General features: G+C 41.7%; 2 protein-coding genes across 7 annotated transcripts in view; one reads left to right on the plus strand and one right to left on the minus strand.

The window, feature by feature from the left end:
- Positions 1–494: 494 nt before the first annotated feature.
- Positions 495–21735, minus strand: elp3 (elongator acetyltransferase complex subunit 3). 2 transcript variants are annotated; one of them, XM_080790302.1, is made up of 16 exons: positions 21644–21735; positions 20594–20710; positions 20082–20181; positions 19724–19862; positions 19368–19438; positions 16939–17002; positions 16734–16802; positions 15687–15841; positions 12884–13045; positions 11656–11782; positions 7173–7366; positions 6379–6469; positions 4604–4669; positions 4244–4471; positions 2408–2489; positions 495–2095 (listed from the first exon to the last, which is right to left on the minus strand). In XM_080790302.1, the coding sequence occupies exons 2-16, from the start codon at positions 20613–20615 to the stop codon at positions 2004–2006; spliced, it is 1662 nt and encodes a 553-aa protein (XP_080646428.1). In that variant the 5' UTR covers positions 20616–20710; positions 21644–21735; the 3' UTR covers positions 495–2003. The 2 variants fall into 2 exon arrangements, with proteins under 2 accessions (XP_080646428.1, XP_080646427.1); XM_080790301.1 differs by lacking the exon at positions 21644–21735 and having other exon boundaries at positions 20594–20751.
- Positions 21166–21790, plus strand: part of LOC308333811 (kinesin-like protein KIF13B) — a 40137-nt gene continuing 39512 nt past the window's right edge. For 4 of the 5 annotated variants that reach the window (XM_080790293.1, XM_080790295.1, XM_080790296.1 and 1 more), the window contains exons 1-2: positions 21166–21278; positions 21414–21571. The gene's annotated coding sequence lies outside the window, so the exon portion shown is untranslated. Of the gene's footprint in view, positions 21572–21790 lie in introns of all 5 variants that reach the window. The other variant, XM_080790294.1, reaches the window with a different exon arrangement.

The following is a 21790-nucleotide window of genomic DNA, read 5'->3' on the forward strand; positions in this document are numbered from 1 at the left end:
CCCAGCTATGACCTTTTTCATGAAAAAAAATGAGTAGTGATATGGCTGACTGAGTAAAATAAAACAATCTACCTGAAAATAGATAGCTATAAGTGAAGAGCCATTTCCGCAATTTCCATTTCTGCAATTTCCGCAATTTCCATTTCCGCAATTTCCTCAATTTCCGCAATTTCCATTTCCGCCATTACAATTTCCGCAATTTCCATTTCCATTTCCAACTATTAATGGCAGCTGGGTTTCATCATTCAAATAAAATAAAATAATGTCAGGGAATAGGGATACACAGTATATGTCTTAGATTTTCATTGGTGGGCCAGTCATAATGGTCCCGCGGGCCTGATGTGGCCCGCGGGCCTGAGGTTGAGTATCACTGCTATAAATTAACCTTTTACCATGTACACACACAGTAATCTCATCTTTGTGAAATGCATAATTAAAAATAGAATGTGATCACCTTTTTCTAGCACAAATAGCTCTTTGTCAAAGACAAAATATGTATTTGAAATATACTTTATTCCTTGAGCGTAAACACAAAGTACATTTTTTCCATCATCTGAAACCCAGCATTCATACAACCCAAAAATGGATGACAGAAAAACAAAAAAACAGAGCATTAAGTCAGTTTTTATAAAGCAAATTATGCAACACTATAACCTGCCCTAAATAAGTTACCGTAAATTGTGCGCTTATACAACCGCTGCCCAGAAACGACATTCATACACTGCCAACTGTTAGAGAGATCAATAGCATAAATACAACAATCGGTACTGAAAGTCATAGCTGTAGAATAAAGTTGCGTAATGTGAATCATTCCTAGTGCCTTTGGGCTGAAAGGGGCCTTTAAACATAACATGCATTCTAGAATTCTTTTATGGTTGCAAGTTGGTGAGTGGCTAGATGCTTTAGTTTAAAAATAAAGCAGAGATAAAAAGGATAACATTGTCTTTTTAGGCCAACTGAAACATCTCATACAGTACAGTACTGTCAAGTGTGTAGTGAACAAAAGTTATAAGCTTGAGTTTGGTTAAGTATGCTCATTGCTGAGGTATCCCTTAACCCATTCAGGCCTGACGTCGAAATAAAAAAACGTTCGCTCTGAAAGAATATATATTCAAAGATCTGTGCCGCATTTTCACAATTTTTCAAAAATATCAGACTATTTTTCAATAGCTAAAGTATAACATAATGCTTAGTTAAAACACCAAAAGAGGATCCCGCCCAGAATGGGTTAACCTTTGACTGAGACTTGAGAGGAACAGAATGGATATATCTGTCTGAAATCGAATCCTTCTCTCTGCAATTTATACTGCAGTTGCCTCTCAAATCACTGTCTCTGTGTGCTTATCTAAATTAGGTAAGTCGGGAAGACACAATACATAATTTATCTTGCCTGATGTGCAAGTTCAGTGGGTGCAGTTGAGGCAAAACCCTAATTTCATGGTTGTTGTTTTTGTTTTTGTATGTCTGTACTTTTTATATTGTTTGAATGATGACGATAACTGTGGGGGGAGGGATGGGGTGAGGGAGAATTTTTTTTGTATGTTCAAACTAAACTTAAATTGTTGAAACCGGCTACCAATAAACATATATAAAAAAATAAAATAAAACCTAATTTCAAGATATAATGTAGGGGGGGTTTTAATAGGGGCTAATATTTTGTACGAAATTGTTTGATCATGAATTGAGGGTAAATGCATATACTACCTCTTTTCAAAAACAACCATAGTCTCTTCTTATGCACAAGAAAGGAATTTACATCCTGTCCCAATAAATAAAATAATTTGTGTGTGTGAATGAATGAATTAATTAATCTTTATTTTCGTGTCTTGTCGTTAAGAGTAAGACCCATCCCTTACAGGATTATAAGACACCAAAAACATAAATAAACTATCACATTCACTTCCCACACAGAAGCTACTGTGTGTATGTGGTTGTGTGTGCGCGAGCGCACACACGCTGTGCGCGCAAATTGTCCAAATAAAAAAAACTGGGGTAGTCATGGCTCAGTCCATTCCAGGTTCATAGAGGTTCTTCACCATATACGGCCCCTCCAACTCATAGCCCATCTTCCTGTAATAGTTCCTAGTTCCTACCCCTGTAAAATGGAGAATATATGAGTATCACATATTTAAGAACAAAACTCAATTCAAACAAAAACAAATCTATGGTCAAAGTACCGGTATTTAAAATTGATTGCAACAGTGATGCATTTAGCAGCCGACATCCCAGCAATTTCCCGGAATGGGTGGCTAATGGCTATCAAGTGAACTTTGACAACCATAAACTAGATCCTTCCACCATTGATACATGTTTTTGATGATGCATTATGTGGTGGGTCAGTGCTCAGTGGGTTCGACTACTGTATCACGATGGGAGAAAATTAAGTTATCCTATATTATAGACTCACCTGAGATGACGGCCAATTTTACAGAGCCATGCTCCTCCCTGGAAATTCTCTCTGCTTCCTCCATCAGCATCATACCAAAACCCTACACAGAGGGGGAAAAACATCAGCATTATACCTAAAACCCTACACAGAGGGGGAAAAACATCAGCATTATACCAAAACCCTACACAGAGAGGGGAAAACATCAGCATCATACCAAAACCCTACACAGAGGGGGAAAAACATCAGCATTATACCAAAACCCTACACAGAGGGGGGAAAACATCAGCATCATACCAAAACCCTACACAGAGGGGGAAAAACATCAGCATCATACCAAAACCCTACACAGAGGGGGGGAAACATCAGCATCATACCAAAACCCTACACAGAGGGGAAAAACATCAGCATTATACCAAAACCCTACACAGAGGGGGGAAAACATCAGCATCATACCAAAACCCTACACAGAGGGGGAAAAACATCAGCATCATACCAAAACCCTACACAGAGGGGGGGAAACATCAGCATCATACCAAAACCCTACACAGAGGGGGAAAAACATCAGCATCATATACCTAAAACCTACACTCTGAATAAGGCTAACCTTAACACAGTTGCAGCTAATAAAATAAATCGGTACTAGATTTAGGTGTTCTAATGTGCAAGCAAGCATTGACAATACTGTTGACTGCTGTCTATTCTTTCAGCTACAGAGGATGGGAATCAATGTTACGTGAATACGTGGGTGTGTTGGAGGTTCAAACAAGTGTTTATTTGGCTCCTTTTCATGCCTCAGGTCAGGAGCTAGGAAAAACGAATATTTGGATATCCCATATTCATTTTTTATAAGATGGCGTTTATTGCAGGTCTCTGCAATACAATACAGGACAATTAGGATAGAAAAATATAGCAATAAACCATAATGGTCTTGAGCTTCAGTAGTTGGCTTGTCACAATATTAATTATTTAATATCTGCAGAGTTTAGCTAATTTGGTTAAATAAACAGACTTTTGATACGTTTATCACTTGCAATGATGGCTTGTTGTTTGTTGTATGATTGCTTTTGCCTTGTGTACCTTGCAAACATAATTTATTTAGTTACCATGGTCCTGCTGGCTTTGGGTCTATGTAAACAGACAGCCCATCTAAGGATCTGAGTCTTTCTAATGCTCTATTCTTAGTATAATGGACCGGTGTTACTTATTATACTGTACCGATTATTCCTACTTATATTATATTATATCTACTTTCTAGCAGATCTGCTGTTTTTGGCAAATGTTCTCAGAATATGGATGCTGGGGTTCAAGTGTTTAATCCACGGTTGAACCAATTACATATCTTCTACAGGGGAGGAAAATCATGTGTGCATGGTTGCATGTGTGGATGGGCTTATGGGTGTGAGAGCGTTTGTCCTGTGTTTGTTTGTTTAATATTAGCCAGATGACTAATAGACTGTTGCACCCACAGATGCATTTGTTTAGTTTGCTATCATTATCCCTAGACGCAAGAACTGATATCATATCAACATTACCAAGATGGTGGATTTTGGACTGATGACAGGGACAAAAGTAACAGACACACAATAGAGTAACTGTCTGACTTGTAAACAAACAAACTCCATGCGTTGTGCGTGCAGCAGAGCTACCGTCCCATCGCCTGAAGGGATGCAACGCTTTGATTGGTTCAGAAACTCAGAGCCTGCCCTTTGAGGCTGAAACTTCTAAATAAAATGCCCAAATTAACCATTTCACCCCGTCTTTAAACTGCGTCCCTACGCGAGGGAAATAACAGAATATAAGTGTTTATGTCAACAACAAAAAAAGAATAAGAAAAAACTAAGAATCCATATTAACCTGGTGCTGGAACTTGCTGGGGTCTCGGCTGCTGACTGGGACCACGCTGCCGTACACGTGTAGTTCGCGCACAATGGACACGCCCCCTTTGAGCTCTGGACGGAATGACTGGGGCGAGCAGCGACGCAGGCGCAGCAGGCCAATCAGAATGTCCTGCTCCGGGTCCTCGTAGGAGAGGAAGGTCTCCCACCCGCCATTAGCCACGTAGTCCCTGCGCACCAGCTCTACCTGATATGACACACGCACAAAACACATTATAATAACCTGTCGTGTTTAGTATTTTAAAGGGTAACGTGAACAAAACAAGTCCCTACACTCTTCAGCTGTTGGGATGGTGAATGTACACAGTGTTGTGTTTACCTGATAAGGTCTCACTTTGTGATGAATTTCCTGGATGCCCACTTCTCTTGTCCGCACATCACGGCACTACATATCAAAACACAGAGACAAGAATTGTGGGAATACCAAAAATGTCTTCATTTGCTGGAAAAGGTTGCCCCCCCACCCCGTGTTATCGAAGAGGAGGCAACTAAGGCAAGGCATGGAATGGCATGTTTCAACAAGGCGATCCAATGTAATTCATTTCACAAAGAAACACACATTATAAAAAGGACAATTGAATTCAGTAAAGAAATAAGAAATAAACAAAACCCCCAAAACAGGTGGCCATTCTGTGTTGAGTCTGCATGTTCTCCTCGTGTTTGCGTTGGTTTCCTCCCACACAAATACATGGAGGCATGTATGTTAGGTACTGTCTTGTGGTATTGCAGTTAGTTAGGATGGTTCAAATGCAATGTCCCTCCATACTCAATCCTTCCGGGACACTTTCACATAATGACCACATACCTCCTTCGATACACGTGAAGTCACCTGTTGCTTCTTTTCGCCTGACAGTGAGGAGTTCCTCTGGTAAAGAGTACTGCGTGCTAAGCTTCATTAATGCTTTCCTTTGCATTCACCCAGCTCTGTTTCAGAACAAAGCTGATTCAAGCATAAGTTTCTACAGTATATTACAAGTGAGCCTCCATAATTCCACCTCTGTAATAAACCGCTAACTATAATGTGAAATAATAATCCTTGGGAAGAAGACTGCATGTGACGTGTATTGTGCATTAAAATCAAGGCTCGTTTTCAATTAGCAATGCAGGTTGACCTGCAAATCGTCTATGCGAAACGCTGGCTGATGTCCAGGCAGCTCATAAACGTGTGTTCGGTGATGCATGTAGGAGTTTCTCATTAATATACCGCCGTAAAATGACTCATCATGATGACACACTGTAATGTTGGAAGAATAAAAACTAAATTAGTTTAAAAAAAACTTCTGAACCTCCCCTCCAAGTGTTGTGACTGTAGCTCCGACTGTTTCTGAGAGAAAAATACTTGATGTGAGTTTTCTCATTTTCGTTACGCCCTCCATATTATTATGCCTGTGTGGAAAGTGGGAGTGATAGTGAGGAGCTACGGCAGTGACACATTCAGACCGACATTTGGTTAATTATAGTATGATGATGATGGTGAAATCACCGTCATTTAACATGCATCTCAATGGGGGAGAAGGACAGCTTGCCACGTCTCCTCGCTTCTAACGTGGCTATTGGACAAGAACTCAGGCTAATTGTAGCGTTTATGAGCAGTTTGATGTTTCCGGTGTCTATACATTGATTCCACCCACATTGGAGCAGATTAGACAAAATAAGTGTCTTTTCAGAGCAAAGCCTTTGTATAGTGTACTTTTCTGGATAAGTTGTCTTTCTTGTTCTTGGAGGTGTCAAACAGTGTCTATAGTACAGCAAACGCAGATCATTGATATTGATAACATCCTGGTTGCACTGACTGCAGCACAGCGTTAAATGTGTGTTGACTTGAGGTCTTTCTCTCAGTCTCTCCCAGCCTCCCTCTGTGCTTCCACCTCTCTCTCCCTCTCCATTCTTTTCACTTGATGTTTAAGAACTTGGTCAGTGTCAGTCAACCGTACTGTGCTCCAACCACCACTGTGTCGCGGGGGAGGGTGTAAAATAGATGATGACCACATGCCTCCTCCGAGTCACGAACTTGATTTCCCCAGACAGTAGAGAGTTTTATCAGGACAGAGAAAATGCTGATGTGGTTGTTTTTCTAATGTGAAAAGGACTTACCTCAGTGCCCATGTCCTTCATCCTTGCCAGGGCCAACTCTCTCAGGTTCCCATGCTCTACTCCGGAGCTCACCAGAGGCATGGGGATGTCCCTGTTGAGAGTGGAGGGAAGGGAGAGCTTGACTGAATCCACTGATTTAAAAGAAATCACACCCGTGTGAAATGAGGGGCGCTCTTGTCATAATTTCATGTTAGCGGACATTTGACATTGCTACATAATGTAAAGGTGGACCCTTATTGGCCAAGCGCTCCCACCAACATCTGATTTGCTCGTTTACATATGAGTACATATAAGTTTTCCCTTCAATGGCGTTTAATGTTTTGATGTTTAATTTACGTCATATTTAGCGGAATTATCAACTCTTATCATCATAATGTATCATCTCATACTGGCCAGCCTGTTGCCTGTGATTGGTTAGCTGATTTGCTCATTTACATATGACGTAAATTTTCCTTTCAATGTCAATGGTGTTTAGTGTTTTGATGTTTAATTTACGTCATATTTAGCGGAATTCTGACGTAATTTCTCCGTTCATTGTCAATGGCAAATATTGAGACGTGTGGGGACAAGATTTGGCAGACATTTGACCTGAATTCCCCTTTCATTGTCAATAGCAAATCTTGAGACGTGTGGGCACCTAAGCAGTTTATAGAAGCGGCTAGCGCCCCTTAGAAAGAGAAACTAGACAATATACAAATGCTTCCATATTACTTCATCGTTGCCGATACGCCAGTCTTCCCTTGTGTCATACAGTACCACAACCCTATGACAGGCGTGCAAAAACGTCAAGTCACCTCTGCACGCGGTAGACGCGTGTCCAGGGAGGCACCAGAGCCAGGATGCGTGCCACCAGGTCCACCAGAGCACTGGGAGTGTAGCTCTTGTAACGCCCCGTCTTCCACAGTTCATACAGACCCGTGCCACGGATCACCAGGGTGGGGTACAACTTTAGACCATCGGGCCTGAAGGCCGGGTTCTCAAAGAACTCCTGTATAGAAGAAAGAATGGATTCTTAATATATGTTGACTCTGCATGTCTGTGAACAATCAGCTTGTTTTTGGTAAACATTTAAGAATTTGAGAATAGTCACCGTCATAATCGTCCCAAAATAAAGCAGGGTGCTGCTGGGTGCATACCGTATAATCAGTAGAAAGAATGGTTTGCACACCGGAGCAAAACTAAATAAATTACACATTGTTGAAGGCTAGAAAGAAATGTCTTTTGAGTTAAAGTTGATTTTAGCTTACTTGAAGATTTACTGGGCAACGCTGTTATTTTGCTTTTGTCAAAGAAAGTAGTGAAGTGAAAAAAGCACAAGAGGTTTGATTGCCTGGCAATCATTATTATGGGTTTCATTCAAAAATAATGGGAGGCATGTGTTTGCCCCATATCTTCAAAAGAGGGAAATATTGAAGAAAAAGAGGGAGAGAATTTCCAAAATGCCCAGATAAGATTTATTGTTATGTCTTTTGACTGCTCGGTCTGGTGGCACTGAAAAAAAAGACTATTAAAATAGAATGCATTTGCAGAACTGCTGATTCATAGGCTAATCTGAAAAGAAAACCACACCATTTAGAAAAATTGCCATAATTGGACATCCGTACAATATAGCAAATCCACTCTATGAAGTTTAATATATTTTGTTATTCCGAAGACTACCAGCATGGCCATTCATTTTTAATCCTGGTAGGGAGATGTTTGATCCCTGCTTCTGGTCAGACATGCATTTCCTTTTGGGAAATGTAGACTGATTAGGATTTAATTTGATAGATGGGCAGGAGAGACACATGGGGAAGGATATGCAGGATATATGTTAACCACATTAACATCTGGGGCAATAATAATTGTGATGAAACCTATTTGTTGTAGTATAGGTATTTGTAGTATAGGTCTAGGACATAAGAAAATCTGTTAGGTATTTTACAAATCGGACCCTGTCAAGCAATATCTCCCACATCACAGCAATAAAGTACTGTAGCAGTGCTGGCTGATCCAATCTGTAGTGTGGTTGCTATAGGCAACAGTGCAACACACTATTGTTCAGCAAAGTGAACCTGCTTTTTGTTAGCTTTTGGTCATGCTTCACACATTGTTGTCGCTGTTTGTGATGTAATGCTTCACATTACATCACAATATAGAATATAAATGGTAAGACGGAATTAAGTTCACAAAGGATTCGTGTCTAATTCTCCAGTATTGCACCTTTCTACTTCCATAATCAGCAAAATCCTGACCCTTATGGGTCCATGTTTGCATGCTCGAGAGTTAAATTAATACTCAGGATTACACCGACTGTGTAGTTGGGGATTCTGCACCTGCTTACATCTTGAGAATCTTTAATCACTACTCCTGCTGGCTGGCAGAGTGGAACCCCGTTAAGAACCTCCACTCACACACGGCACAGCGAGTGCCTGTACACAGGAGATAAGTGAGAGAGAATCTTGGTGCTGAGGGGAAGTTATAATAGAATTCCATTATCAGGGCAGTCGACGCTGGATGCATGCAGCATACAAGGTTCTCTGGCAGTTGCTGTTGACACATGTTATGTGTTTACTAAATAACCCAAACTTCGACCTGCAGGCCCATTTAGCATACGTTTAACTTACACCAGCATGTGAGCAAAACAGCCAGTGGTTCTGAACCATTTAATCACAGTAGCCCTATTTACTTTCAGCGTAGGACAAACAGCGAAAATTGCTGATCTTCAAGCTCACAGCTTGACAAATTAGGCACGCCAGGTAGGAAGTGGAAATGGCAAAAGAACACAAACATCTACGAATGACGCGTTACTTAATCTGGTTCTGATGGTGAGACGAGGGGAATGAGCATGTCGTCTCCCTGAGCTATAACGGGAAGAGGAGAGACGTAAGATACGCGTTAACTTTCCTATTTGGGGTGCGCACGCTTATCCGACATGCCAGCGGTCGGACATACAGTCGAACATGCGCTGCTCCCGTGCTTGCGGTTAGGGTTTGAGGTAGGCTGTCGTTCTAATGACAGTCGAACCAATAGTATGTCTAAACCAAAGCCTGTACCCTTCCCATTTAGCTCAGGGACCATTGAGCGCATCATTCAAAGTAATTCCACTAAATAGTCAAAAAGAAAAAAAATAACCTCCAATGAACTCATATTTTGCTTTGCATTTCATTCACCTTGAGAAACTCCACAGTGAGTTCATCAGTCGGTCTCTCTTATCTCACAACACAGCTGATTCAAGCGGGAGTTTCTACAGTATATTATGACCCAGATCCTTTCACCTCTTTAAGAGACTAATCAACTATTATATGAAATAATGCGTCTCCAGCCAGACTCCACAAGAGGCGGTGAAGAGAGAAGAACATGCATGCAGTCTATTCAGCATCCTATTGTTGCTGTTGGGCAGAAACATTATGGATAAGAACCATTGTACTAGCCTCACGTAGAGATACTAATATCACTGCATTAGTCTCGTCCCTCTCAGTATTTTATTTTTTTCCGCAATGTCCTGCCCCATATTTGAATACTGGACCCTGGTTGGTTATAGCCTGGTTCCAGTGAAAATAAATTGGGGCAGAGGTTCTTCCTTGGTCTCCAGGGGACGAAGATACACAACTTTTAAATGGGAAAAAGTTTGTTTTAGCAGGAGTTTTGTCCCTTTGGCAGGATGCTTTTTTGTGTATTGTTTGGAAGGGGACTTGTCTTGTTGTTGCTATGTTGTTTAATGCTATATGGTTATTGGTTAATGTTTTTCTGTTGGAACAGACTGAAGATGAATATCCCAGAGGGTACAATAAAGACAATTATTATTATAGTCTCTGCCAAGCCTTCGGCCTGGCGGAGACAATAAACCAGTTTAAATATGGAGATACAAGGTTTCTGCCTGACAGCAACGCTTTTGTCCTTAGGTAGAAGACTGAGACACATGTCTCCTGTCTGTGCATTAAGGCTTGTTTTCAATTAGGAATACAGGTAGACCTGCTGTTGGAGAGGCAATTCATCTAAGCTGGCTGCTGTCCGGGCAGCTCATAAATGTGTTTGCAGATGCTGCATGTAGGATTTTCTCATTAACACGCCGCTGTGAAATGACTTGTCATGATGACACATTGCAATGTTGGAAGAATAAAGACTTTGGTCTTTTAAAGCCCCCAGCATTTGTGAGCTGTTTGATGCGTTTGTGTTTTCCAGTACGTGCGCAACAGTTGATTCGCCCTGGGTGCGTTTCCGCATTTTGTATTCACTAATAAATTAGTCATTTATAATTAGTTAAATTGGAAAAAGAGCTTCGTTAAGACCTCCATATTATTATGGTCAATGCCTGTGTGAGGAGATACGGCGGTGTTTCTGACAGACAGACATTCAGACATTGACTGAATTATAGTATGATGATGATGATGATAACCAATAATCAATAATTCAATTAAATAATCAAGCCCTCTTTTGAGCATGCCATTATAGACGAGAGAGACGGCCATTACAACCCTAACCCGACTTACTGCTTGACAGTTGGTTATTGTCTGTAAATTGCATTCTCTTCTGCATTGTTCAACTGCATGCTTCAGGTGCGCTGCATACGATGTATTGCTGGATGGTATGGTATTTTAAGGGACCTGCAACTATTTAAAAACTGATCGCTGCCTCCCACAACATTTGCGTTTGGTACTGCAAAACCCAATCCTAGGGTAGGATGTATTAGGACAATCCTACTGTCCGACACAATTGTTTATAGTTGTTTATGAACTTTGTTAATACCAACATCATCAGGTGTACTGTGGTCCCTCTCTGTTGCTGCCAACCACCTCAGTTGTGCTGGGGAAGGCCTCCTCCAATACACATGGAGTCACCAACCACTTGTTCGTCATTACTCACTAGTCTAGTGCAATGACAAAGACAATCCCTTGCCGCAAACACCGGAAATTGATGGAGATGCCCAGCCAAGCCAGTCACTGCTGCCGACAATCCTCTTTAACCACTATATATAGCCCTATATTGATCATTGTATGATGGATAACGGAAAAGTCGTATCCACAAGCTCACTGCGCTTTGTGATGTGATGCGTTGTGAGCTTGTAGACTGCCTATCTTTGCTATTTTCGACAATCGTTTACAATTTGTGTCTATATAACGAATTACCCAAGATAGGGACTGATTAGGGGCACCAGGTTGAAAGTGGTTTCAGTTATATTTTATACTATGATATGGTATGGCCATTCAAGTAGTTTCTGACATATAGAAGAACAAATAAACTGTGTAAACTTATCAGGATAACAACAGGTCAAATTAATCAACCAAATGTACTTACAATGAACTGCTCCACATCTCTCTCCATGCCGACGTTGGGCAAGTCTGGCATCATGTGAGACACCACCTTAAACCCTGCATCCTTTGACATGTGGAAAGACTCGGTCACTGCTCGTACGGTGTGGCCCCTGAAACATGCAAACATATGGACTTAGGATGCACTCTGCCAAGTGGGAACTTCTCACTAGGTACAAATTACTCCAGTCTTACTCCAGTACAGTGGTTTACCGAAATTAACCAAGACACACATACGAAAGCTCCTCTAGGTCTTGATTCTTGAACTGATTCTTGAACGTCTAACCCGTAATTCCTGGTTGGAAACTTATGGCTTCAGACTTCAGAGTTCAGAATTCTCAGAGGTGACATCACAAGGAGCAACATGGTGACTCTCGTAGATAATTCAATTTCAATTCAATTGTTCAAAACAAGATATAACTGCGTGTTTCTAGTTTTCCTTCATGCAATAACTGAGTGAGATAGGCTTAAATCATATGTTGTGAAAGCAAAGGTGTACAATAAGATACAGTCGGAGGTTCCAACACATGCAAAACATTAAACATTAATTAAGCCACTAATCCAGCCACCCACACATACCGGTGTATCAAGCCTCCAACCGCTCTTGTCCTAAACGATGTATTTATCCGTCCATTAGTCTGTGCAACGTCTTATTGTCCCTTGATCCATCCCATAATCCACTAACTCATGCACCTGTTACTAGATACTCGGACACTGTGATCCTAGCTCAGTCATCCATCCACCTTCTATGATATGGTTGCTTATATCTAACCTTTATATTTTACCATCACTTTATGATACTCACTGTATACAATACATTGCGATATTTGGTAAGAGCCTAGATGTCACTCTCCACTAGGCTTAATAGCTATTGCTTTGGTACAGTTGAGCCTATCTTGTTATGGTTCAGTTGTTCTTGAAGCAGCCACAGTATAACTATGATGTTCTGCCCTCTAGCAGAACTATCATACCACCGAAATGAGTGTTATTGTACTTCTACCCATGACATCATCATGTTACATAAACCATAACCACCACCACCTAGAATATATTGTCCCGGCTCCCATTTGCCTCATCGATTGCATCGACATTGCTAATTGATCCAGAATTCCACAACACAATCATTATTTTGTAGCACCTCCACCTGTAGACATCCATTCACCAATCCATTTTTTTAATATACATTCATTGACTGTACCATCCCTTCATCTGACCTGTTGGTGTCGCGGGCCACATCCTCATAGACGCTCTGGACGCCAATCTCCAGGCGGGTGCATCCGTAGCCCAGCATGTCACTGAGGTGTCGCTTGAGGCAGTAGTCGGGTCGCGTCTCGATAGTGATGCCCACACACTTCGTGTTGCTGCGCTCCGAGTACCTGCAGGCCCCAAAACACCTTTAAAAGTGCTTCTTTTCATAATGATAATACCTTTTTTTTGTTTCTTGGTTTTTAGAACTTTATTTAAAATCACACCTGTGTGAAGTGAGCGGTGCAATTGTACCGTGTGGGGGGTCCCTGCAACATCCAGACCCCCAGGAACCTGGGGGCCCAGTTCCGGCGAGCCACCTCGCATCCAAAACGGTCGAGAAATGACGGAGTTATCGTGTTACAGCTTTCCGTGCTGGGACGCGTACGCATACATAGGGACAAACATAACTGTAATGGAGCTGAGGCACCGCTCAATAATATAGAATGTGACATTATTGCCGGGCCAGACAATTATGAGTCCATATCGTTTACTGACAGAGTGAGAAGAGGAGAAAGAATCGACACTATATTCTCACAACGTGCCAATTGGGGCCATAGCTGAATGGCTAGGTTCAATTTCCGATCCTATCTAGGGGTCGATGTGTAACACCCACCAAGCACTCAATATTATATAACCACCTGTGCAGTCATCAGCTGAAGATATATATATATATTCATTATATGATCTTTACTGTGTTTTGTCAGTGACAGATGGCTTAATACAGTAACCTCGGCTTCTAGACAGAGAGCTCAGAAGTGTCCAAACAGCTTAATATCAAATCTCAGCATTCAGTGTCTGACATAAGCTAGATGAAGCTCTGAAACCCATCCAGGTACAAACCTGGGTCATAATGTGAACATCATAAAACCTATGGCACAACAGACTCGTTACCACCCCTGTCAGACCAAGACCACCCTGTCAAACTGTCATTTTCGCCGCTCCATCACCTCTGATGACCACTGCGGACGCCGACTCTGGCTCATATTCCCCACGATTTAGTATCTTATGGCAATAAATGTCCACGTTTTACAGTCTGCTGGCTGATTTATACCAATTACAGGACTTTATGCTCCAGAGAGGTTGATCAGATTGTCTGAATTGAATCAATAAAAAGTCTATTATCTAAGGCAAGTATCCCCAGGTAGCAAGGCACGATAGGTATGATCATATGAGGGCATATTGTGGACTAGGAGAACCATAAAGATGTGTTCACTGGACCACAGATATGCGCGGGTGAACACGATTAAATGTTACACACAGAACACACACACAAATGATGATTGTTCTCTTTGAGACACAGAAGCACACGAATGTGCACGCACACACGAATGTCTCCCTCTTATGATGTCTTCGTCGTACGACGGGAGTTGTGTGCTGAACATATAGCGGATCTACGAGCTCACAGGCTTGTTGTAGATTGGCTACTTTCACTCCATTGCGTGACAAATCAGGCTTCGGACACAACACACACATGCGCGCGCAGAAATGCACACACACGCGCACACACACACACACACACACACACACACACACACACACACACACACACACACACACACACACACAGGCACGCACATACAGATAAGAGTTGAAGTCTATTGCCAGTGCTAGCCCTCGTCTCAAACTGATTAGCAGCCCACCCACAGCCTCTCTAATCACAGCATCTTAATAAACCCTACTGATAACAAATCCTACAAACACCTGCTTACACACACAAACACTCTGGCATTCAAGCACACACACACACACACACACACACACACACACTGGACAGCGTCACAGTCAGAGAACCATAGAAACAAACATGCACAGACATACATGTGCTCGCTCACACACAAACACAGATATAGGAATGCAGATACAGATATGGAGGGCACACTGAACACAGGCCTTAGGGAAGTCGAAGTCCTGTGGAAAAAGCAATTATATGGTTCAATCATTTGTATGACATTCAGCCAACCGTTCTACAAACAGGCATTACCTCCTTGGATCTCAGAGTCCTCTGAGTCATACACTCTAGTCTAGATCAAGCAGGGGCACACTTAGTACTACAGCCCAAACTTTATATTTGAGGTTTCATAGAAGTAATTAAGGAGCCTAGTTAATGTTCTCAAATTCAGTAAATTAATCAAGTCTAATCACTTATCTCAAATTTGCTAAATTAATTGCGATGCGGTGCATCGCATGATCACACATTGCTTTCATTAAATATATAAATATAGATTGTTAGTTTATTCACGTATTGGGCTTACGTCTTGCACTCGTCATTACTTTTGCTTCCAGTTTGGTGCTTTATGCATGTCATGTTCAGAGCTCATCGTTTCATGTTCGTGGTCCACCGTCTGAGGTCAAAATGCACTTCAATTATCCACAGAAGAGTGCAGAAATCGCAAACATATTGGCAATGCCTTAGGCTTATAATATTATTGGGATAAGTAGGGACTAATGCTTATGGACTAATTGCTTTTGAAGCAGCAATACGATTCATAATGACTATTACTGGTGGTCGGTGCCAAGTTTCCAGTAACTATTAGGGGGACATAATGGGACTTTTCATGAAATGATAGCATGGCTCCATCTAGTGGAGTCTTACTTCTCAGAAATTGCAGAATGAATACATGCTTGCCTTGTGCATGAACGTGCACACACACACACACACACACACACACACACACACACACACACACACACACACACACACACACACACGCACACACACACACACACACACGTGTCCATAAGCAGGGCCTGTGGGAGAATTGTTCATACCTGACGGCCTCAGCTACATTGTTCGAGGTGTGTCCAGACAGGGCATCATGGAGGTTCCTGATGAAATAGTCTCTGTACTCCTCAGACAGAGCCATGAATGTCCCTCCCATCACAATGAACTCCACTTTGTCCACACTGTGACCCAGCTGCTTCAGCTGTGGTGGGACAGACAGATTCATCGTTAACTTGAATATTATCAGGATTTCACACAGCACTTCATCCCATTTTGACCTGAGATCAGATTCTAAAAATGTCTTCTACACCCTGACAGTTTTCTGAAAAAGCTGCGTTTCTATGTCAGTGGTTCTTCTATTTTTCAAAAAGCAGACCTACAAGCTCCAAATAGCAAGACCAAATAGCAGATCTACAAGCTCGTAGCGCGCCACTCGGATCTGCTATTTTTCAATAGCTAAAGCATAACATAATGCTAACACCAAAAGGGGTTCCCGTCCAAAATGGGTTATAGTCATGGCAATCCGCCTTAGCAAAGATTGTCAGCCTCCCTGACTGAGAAATTAACTTTATCTTGAGTTTAAAAGTTGGAATTTAGTGATTAACCGAGATATCCGCTGCCAAAACATGTCACTACAGTAGTAGACTGTTGAATGTCCACACCATGAATATGAAAATACTGAGGGATAATAAAACAAAGCTGACTGCCGTTAAATTATGGAGCTGGTGCCCTCTTATTCATAGCATGTGCTTAAACTGTCACGAAATGACCACTTCATGAAAGTTCAAGCTTTACATTATTTTTAATACATCGTATCAATACAGTGCATTTTGAGTCACTCATGCATGAGCTACATTCCATAATTAATATATGATGTGCATTTATTCCAGTTCTTTACATATTATCCGGTTCTCAGTCTAAAAGCACTTTGTATGTTTGTTTTCGAAGAGGCCTATATAATGCCAGGAAGCTTTATTATTTAGCAACCAGACATATGTCAAGCCATTACATTAAATATGATTTTGTGTAATAGTGGGACATTTGCAGAACCTAAGGGCATCACGTGTACAGTCACACTGTAGGGAGTTACTGACCTGCTCTGCCCTGTGTCTGGTCTGAAGGTAGGGGTCATAACGCGCTCTGATGGCCCTCATGGAGGTTGGCTTGTAGAGGGATGGACACACACACACACACACACACACACACACACACGGATATTGCAGTTACTCACAATAATTAGTCCATAAATTATAAACCCTTTCAGTGGTTGCTGCTGTATATCATAATGGTGAAGCTCACCTCATAGCCAGTGTAGGACTGTGTGGAATACTCAAAGTCTGAGTCGGGACCACCTGGACAATAGCTGCCAGATAACAAAAAGAGAATCAAATTGTTGAAAAGAAATGCTTGTAAATAATCATGTACAGAAAATGCAGTATGATAGTGAAAATGAAACTGTATTTTCATTGTAGTTGTCATGTAGATGTATTTATTGAACTTCAGGGGGAAAAAAACACTCTTAAGAGCTTTAGGCTTGTATTCTACTCTACAGTACATAACAAGCTCTCAAAGCCTCTCATAGTGGCCGTTTTTTGTTCGTTTCCGATGTTGTTTTGTTGGTTCACATACAACACATTAGCTGCTGTTGCCACTCGCTAAAAAAAAGTCCTCATGGTCAACACAACACACAGAGATGCTGGATCCAGTGATGCTGGAGGGAACAGCACTTCAGGAAGTACTAAAAACCTTCACATACTTAGGCAGTGTCATAGACAAGTCAGGGTGGCACAAATGCTGACGTCAAGAGACAGAATCGGCAAGATCTGCATTCATCCAACAAGACCATTTGGAGCTCTAAACTAAACAAATCAGCCAGCGGACAAAGCTCAGACTCTTCAGCTCAAATGTCAAGCCAGTACTATTGTACGGATCAGAGACGTGGAGGACAACAAATGCAATGAACAATGAAGGTGCAAACATTCATCAACGGCTGCCTGAGGAGCAGAGACAAGGGTTCAAAATTGCTCAGGCACCCGAGAAATTCAAAGCACTAAATGACACCCTTGAGTGGACACGAGCCCCCCTCCCCCATTGATCGTTGTTTGCTCCCTTTTACGTTCTCAGTTCAGGCATTCAAATGCAAATGTGGTGCCTTTTGTTTTCACTTGCCAGGTGAAAAGAACCTCAAAATCAATTTGCGATCCACAATGGGGCAAGCAAGACTCATTTACCTTTCTCTGTTAAACAAACACGAGGATCACAAGGATATGGTAAAGAACAAAATGGTGACTAAGAAAGGAAAGAGGCCGCACAGCTCGTAGTCACGTTGCCATAAACTTTATTTTTCCAACGTAGGGAGAAGCACCTTCGTCATGCAATGAATGGCAGGCCTACGTGAATAACCGAGGGTGGGAGTGACCTCAACAATTGCGCTAAAATAGACATTCATTAATTCTTTACTTTACGGTTGATGAAACAAGTCATGAGTGAATCTAGACCTAGAATGCCTGTGATCATTTAATTATACTTCGTAAATGTTCATGTATCTCAGGCATAGATCGCTTGCATCAGATCCTGGTTCGGGTTCAAAATGGGCGGCATAAATGTGATAAATGCTCCGTTTGTACTCACCCATTAAATAATTCCAAAGACGTGGAGTGAAATATGGTCCTCTAGTTTTATATCCATGTGAAAGTTCTGGCACAAAACGTGTATTTAGTGAATTATCTTTCACCGGAAAGATCGATGAACTGAGTTTACAAATACGTCCTGTTTACCGCAGACGTCATCACCAATTGACCAGGGAAACACAAAAGTTTGTAGTCACACAATTGGCAGGTGGTTTGATTAATTACCCAGCACCTATCGCAAAGCACCTGCCAATTGTGTGACCGCAAACTTTTGTGTTTCCCTGGTCAATTGGTGATGACGTCTGCGGTAAACAGGACGTATTTGTAAACTCAGTTCATCGATCTTTCCGGCCCCCCCTCGCCGGAGAGAAAGGCGTCCGCGTGCATCTCTTGAAAAAGTGGAGATAATTCACTAAATACGCGTTTTGTGCCAGAACTTTCACATGGATATAAAACTAGAGGACCATTTTTCACACCACGTCTTTGGAATTATTTAATGGGTGAGTACAAACGGAGCATTTATCACATTTAGGCCGCGCATTTTGAACCCGAACAGAAATTAACCTGGGTGTTCTATGGCTCTGTATGTGAAATACTGTACTTACTGTATGTAACAACAAGAGCCGTTCTAGGGCTAGAGTGAATCATTCGTTGTGAAAATAAAATAAAAAGTGTTTTGAGCTTGTAGATCTGTTATTTTTGAAAATGTTTGAAAATATAGATCACTGTTTTGTTTCTATTATTAGTATGTATTAGTATTGTTTTAGTTGATTGATGTAGTTGTTATTTAGCATTATTTGGTATTAGTTAGATTACTTAATTGGATTATTTCTGGGCACCAAGGGCACACCTCCCCAGGCCTAATTTATTGACAGCAAGGGCATATGTAGGGGTGGGTGATTGAGAAACGGCATGCACCTGGGTGGTTTTTAGCAGCACAGAGAGAACAATGCCATAATGAACTGAGAAGCGGTTTGTACCAATGCACTTTAATCGATGAAGTAAAATATGCAAACCAAGATGATATTCAACTTGTGGACAATGTGTTCTTTATGCCTGTGTACAACTACAAGTCTGGGTGCAGTCATGTGTACTTACACACAGATGTTCCCTGTGAAACTGATATGAGGACAGCGATGAGGCTTGCACATCACAGCAACAACGGCAATCTGCAGATGACAACAAGCGCAAAGTTTGTTATTGTTCTTTGGGTTTTACTAAGACTAACTGACCAGACCGAGCTAAATATACTAAACTGTATGCTGTACCAAATCAGATAATTCAGAATGTATTATCCATTGTACACTAGACATGATAACCTTTCCACAACATCAGCTTTCACGTTCAAGTTTTTCTCTGAGTTTCTGATGTGACCAACTCCATACTATTTAGTTGACAATGATGTAGCTGAAAGTGAGCCCAGGGCGAGCGTCTGTCAGTGTCTCTTCACATACCCCACTAGCCGTACGGATGGGCTTGGCCTTCAGTTTAGGCACCAGGGCACGACGGTAATGCTGTGGGACGGCAGCGATGATGTCCACCAGGCGAGGTTGGGCTGAAAGACCATATTTGGCCGAGGTCTGCGTCTTCACTCTGTGAAAACATAAAGCAGTCAGAGACGGAGAGAACAGCGTTAAATGGTACTAGTTGATATATGACAGACTAGTACAGTGATAGTTCAGTTTCAGTCAGACATATGACATATTGACACACGTCACTCGCTGGAAAAGCAAGCGTCATATTACAGAGCATACATTGGGCTACAGGGGCAATACAACATTCTGTTTGTTGGAAACAAAACAAAAAACGTACTTGTTGAGGTTAATGTCTTTTCCTTCCTCATGGGCCTCAACCAGTTGATTGATGACATCAGCAATGGTCATCATCATCAGCTCAGCCCGGCTGAGATCACCTGGGAAAATACATGCTTGTTGAGATTATGAGATACTGCATACCTTGGACCCTCCAAGGCTGTACGTCTATTTGATCTAATCTGACATTTGCATAAACATTCAGGAGAATCAGGACTCTGTAAAATACATTTCTTACAGTCAGTTTTGACTCTTGAACCAGGGCTAGCTCTCGACCAAGCAAGGCTACTGACACTAGCCCTGATACATGACTGTCAAATATTAAAGCAACAATTATATCTCTCCAATATCACAATACTGGTAATTCCAATCCCACGTTAATTTATCTTTAGAAGAAACATCATGCCAGCCACACAAGTGTCTGTCTACTCTGTGGACATGCTGGCAAGTGCTAGCATTAGCAAATCGCTAAAGTTATATTGACATATTTCAGACAATTAAAATATTCCTCACTCTTTTTCTTTGGCTTCCCCATCGTCCTCTAGTAAGCAGACGGTGTGTAATCCGTAGTGTGACTGGTGGGCACCTGTCAGAGGCTCAACATCTGTTTACTTCAGAACAACAACCAACCTGTAAAGGGTAAAAAAAACTATAAACAAACGCCACGCTGCTACGACACACGGCTTGTGCCGTACGACAACGCAAACTGTCGTAAAATAACGTAAAATACTTTTATTGCGTTGAAAATTCCAACAAAATGAAATTCTTCTGCATTTTTTCCTGATAATGTATAATATTTACTTAAATCATAATTATTTAAAACGAGGGTGGTGGTGGTGGTAATTATTTATTTTGTGTCACTTTTATTGTCTGGATTTATTTTTACCCATGGGGAAAAAATATCAGATACCCAAAGCTTGTGGATCGACACCATAGAGTATCTAAGATCGACACCACTCCGTGCGCCATTCACGCCGGTAACTTGTAGATCTGTACTTTTTTTTACCCCCCGGCACGCGCGACACCGACGTACGGGAGTTACAACCACACACACTAATCCCCTTAGCAGCTCTCCCCAAGTTGACATGAGTGATCTCTACGGGTAGTTTCAGGAAATGCAACAGGTGGAATATCTGACCTGAGAAGAGAGAGAAGAATGAGCTAAACTAAAAGTCTGTCGTCACTCGTCAGTACAAGAGTAAGTCTGACAATTCTGCGGCATTTGACGCGCATGTATGTTCTGTGCATATGCATGATACCACTGAGTGATATTATTATTGTGATGAATGAACCCATGGAAGGAACCCGACTCTGCGTGTGTGTGTTTTTGTAGCGTGACACTAGCGTCAGAGTAGTCGTCAAGGTGGCTGGTGGATATCGGACCCGGGGAGGAAGCTTGCTGGAGTGGGACAGTCGGTGAGTCAGTCACAGGACTCGGGAACCAGGACGACGGACGGCCGGGGGAAATAGCTGCGCACTCGTCTCGCACTGGTCAGTTGACAGTTGATCAGTTGACCCTGTTTTTTATTATGTGTATATATATATATAAGTAAGATAGATCACATGAAAATTCCTAAAGCTCCTCGTTAAATTTCCTGGTCGCTCTCTCTCTGGTCTGGTGCCGATCGAGTGGCTGGCTGTACGTGGATCTGTTTCATTGTCTTATTATTGGGTTTATTTATAGGGACACAGTGACACTTGTGTGTGTCT

The sequence above is a fragment of the Protomyctophum bolini genome (genome assembly GCF_963924005.1).
Source record: "Protomyctophum bolini genome assembly, chromosome: 19".
NCBI classification, from domain to species: Eukaryota; Metazoa; Chordata; class Actinopteri; order Myctophiformes; family Myctophidae; genus Protomyctophum; species Protomyctophum bolini.

What these genes read in the sequence shown, in the direction of transcription:
- elp3 (XM_080790302.1), bottom strand. Translation starts at nt 20,615, where the DNA reads ATGGGGAAGCCAAAGAAAAAGA. An exon ending in GGGGAAGCCAAAGAAAAAGA is followed by an intron (nt 20,182 to 20,593) that starts GTGAGGAATATT and finishes GTATTTTCCCAG; the next exon opens with GTGATCTCAGCCGGGCTGAG. An exon ending in AAAATTGGCCGTCATCTCAG is followed by an intron (nt 2,096 to 2,407) that starts GTGAGTCTATAA and finishes TCCATTTTACAG; the next exon opens with GGGTAGGAACTAGGAACTAT.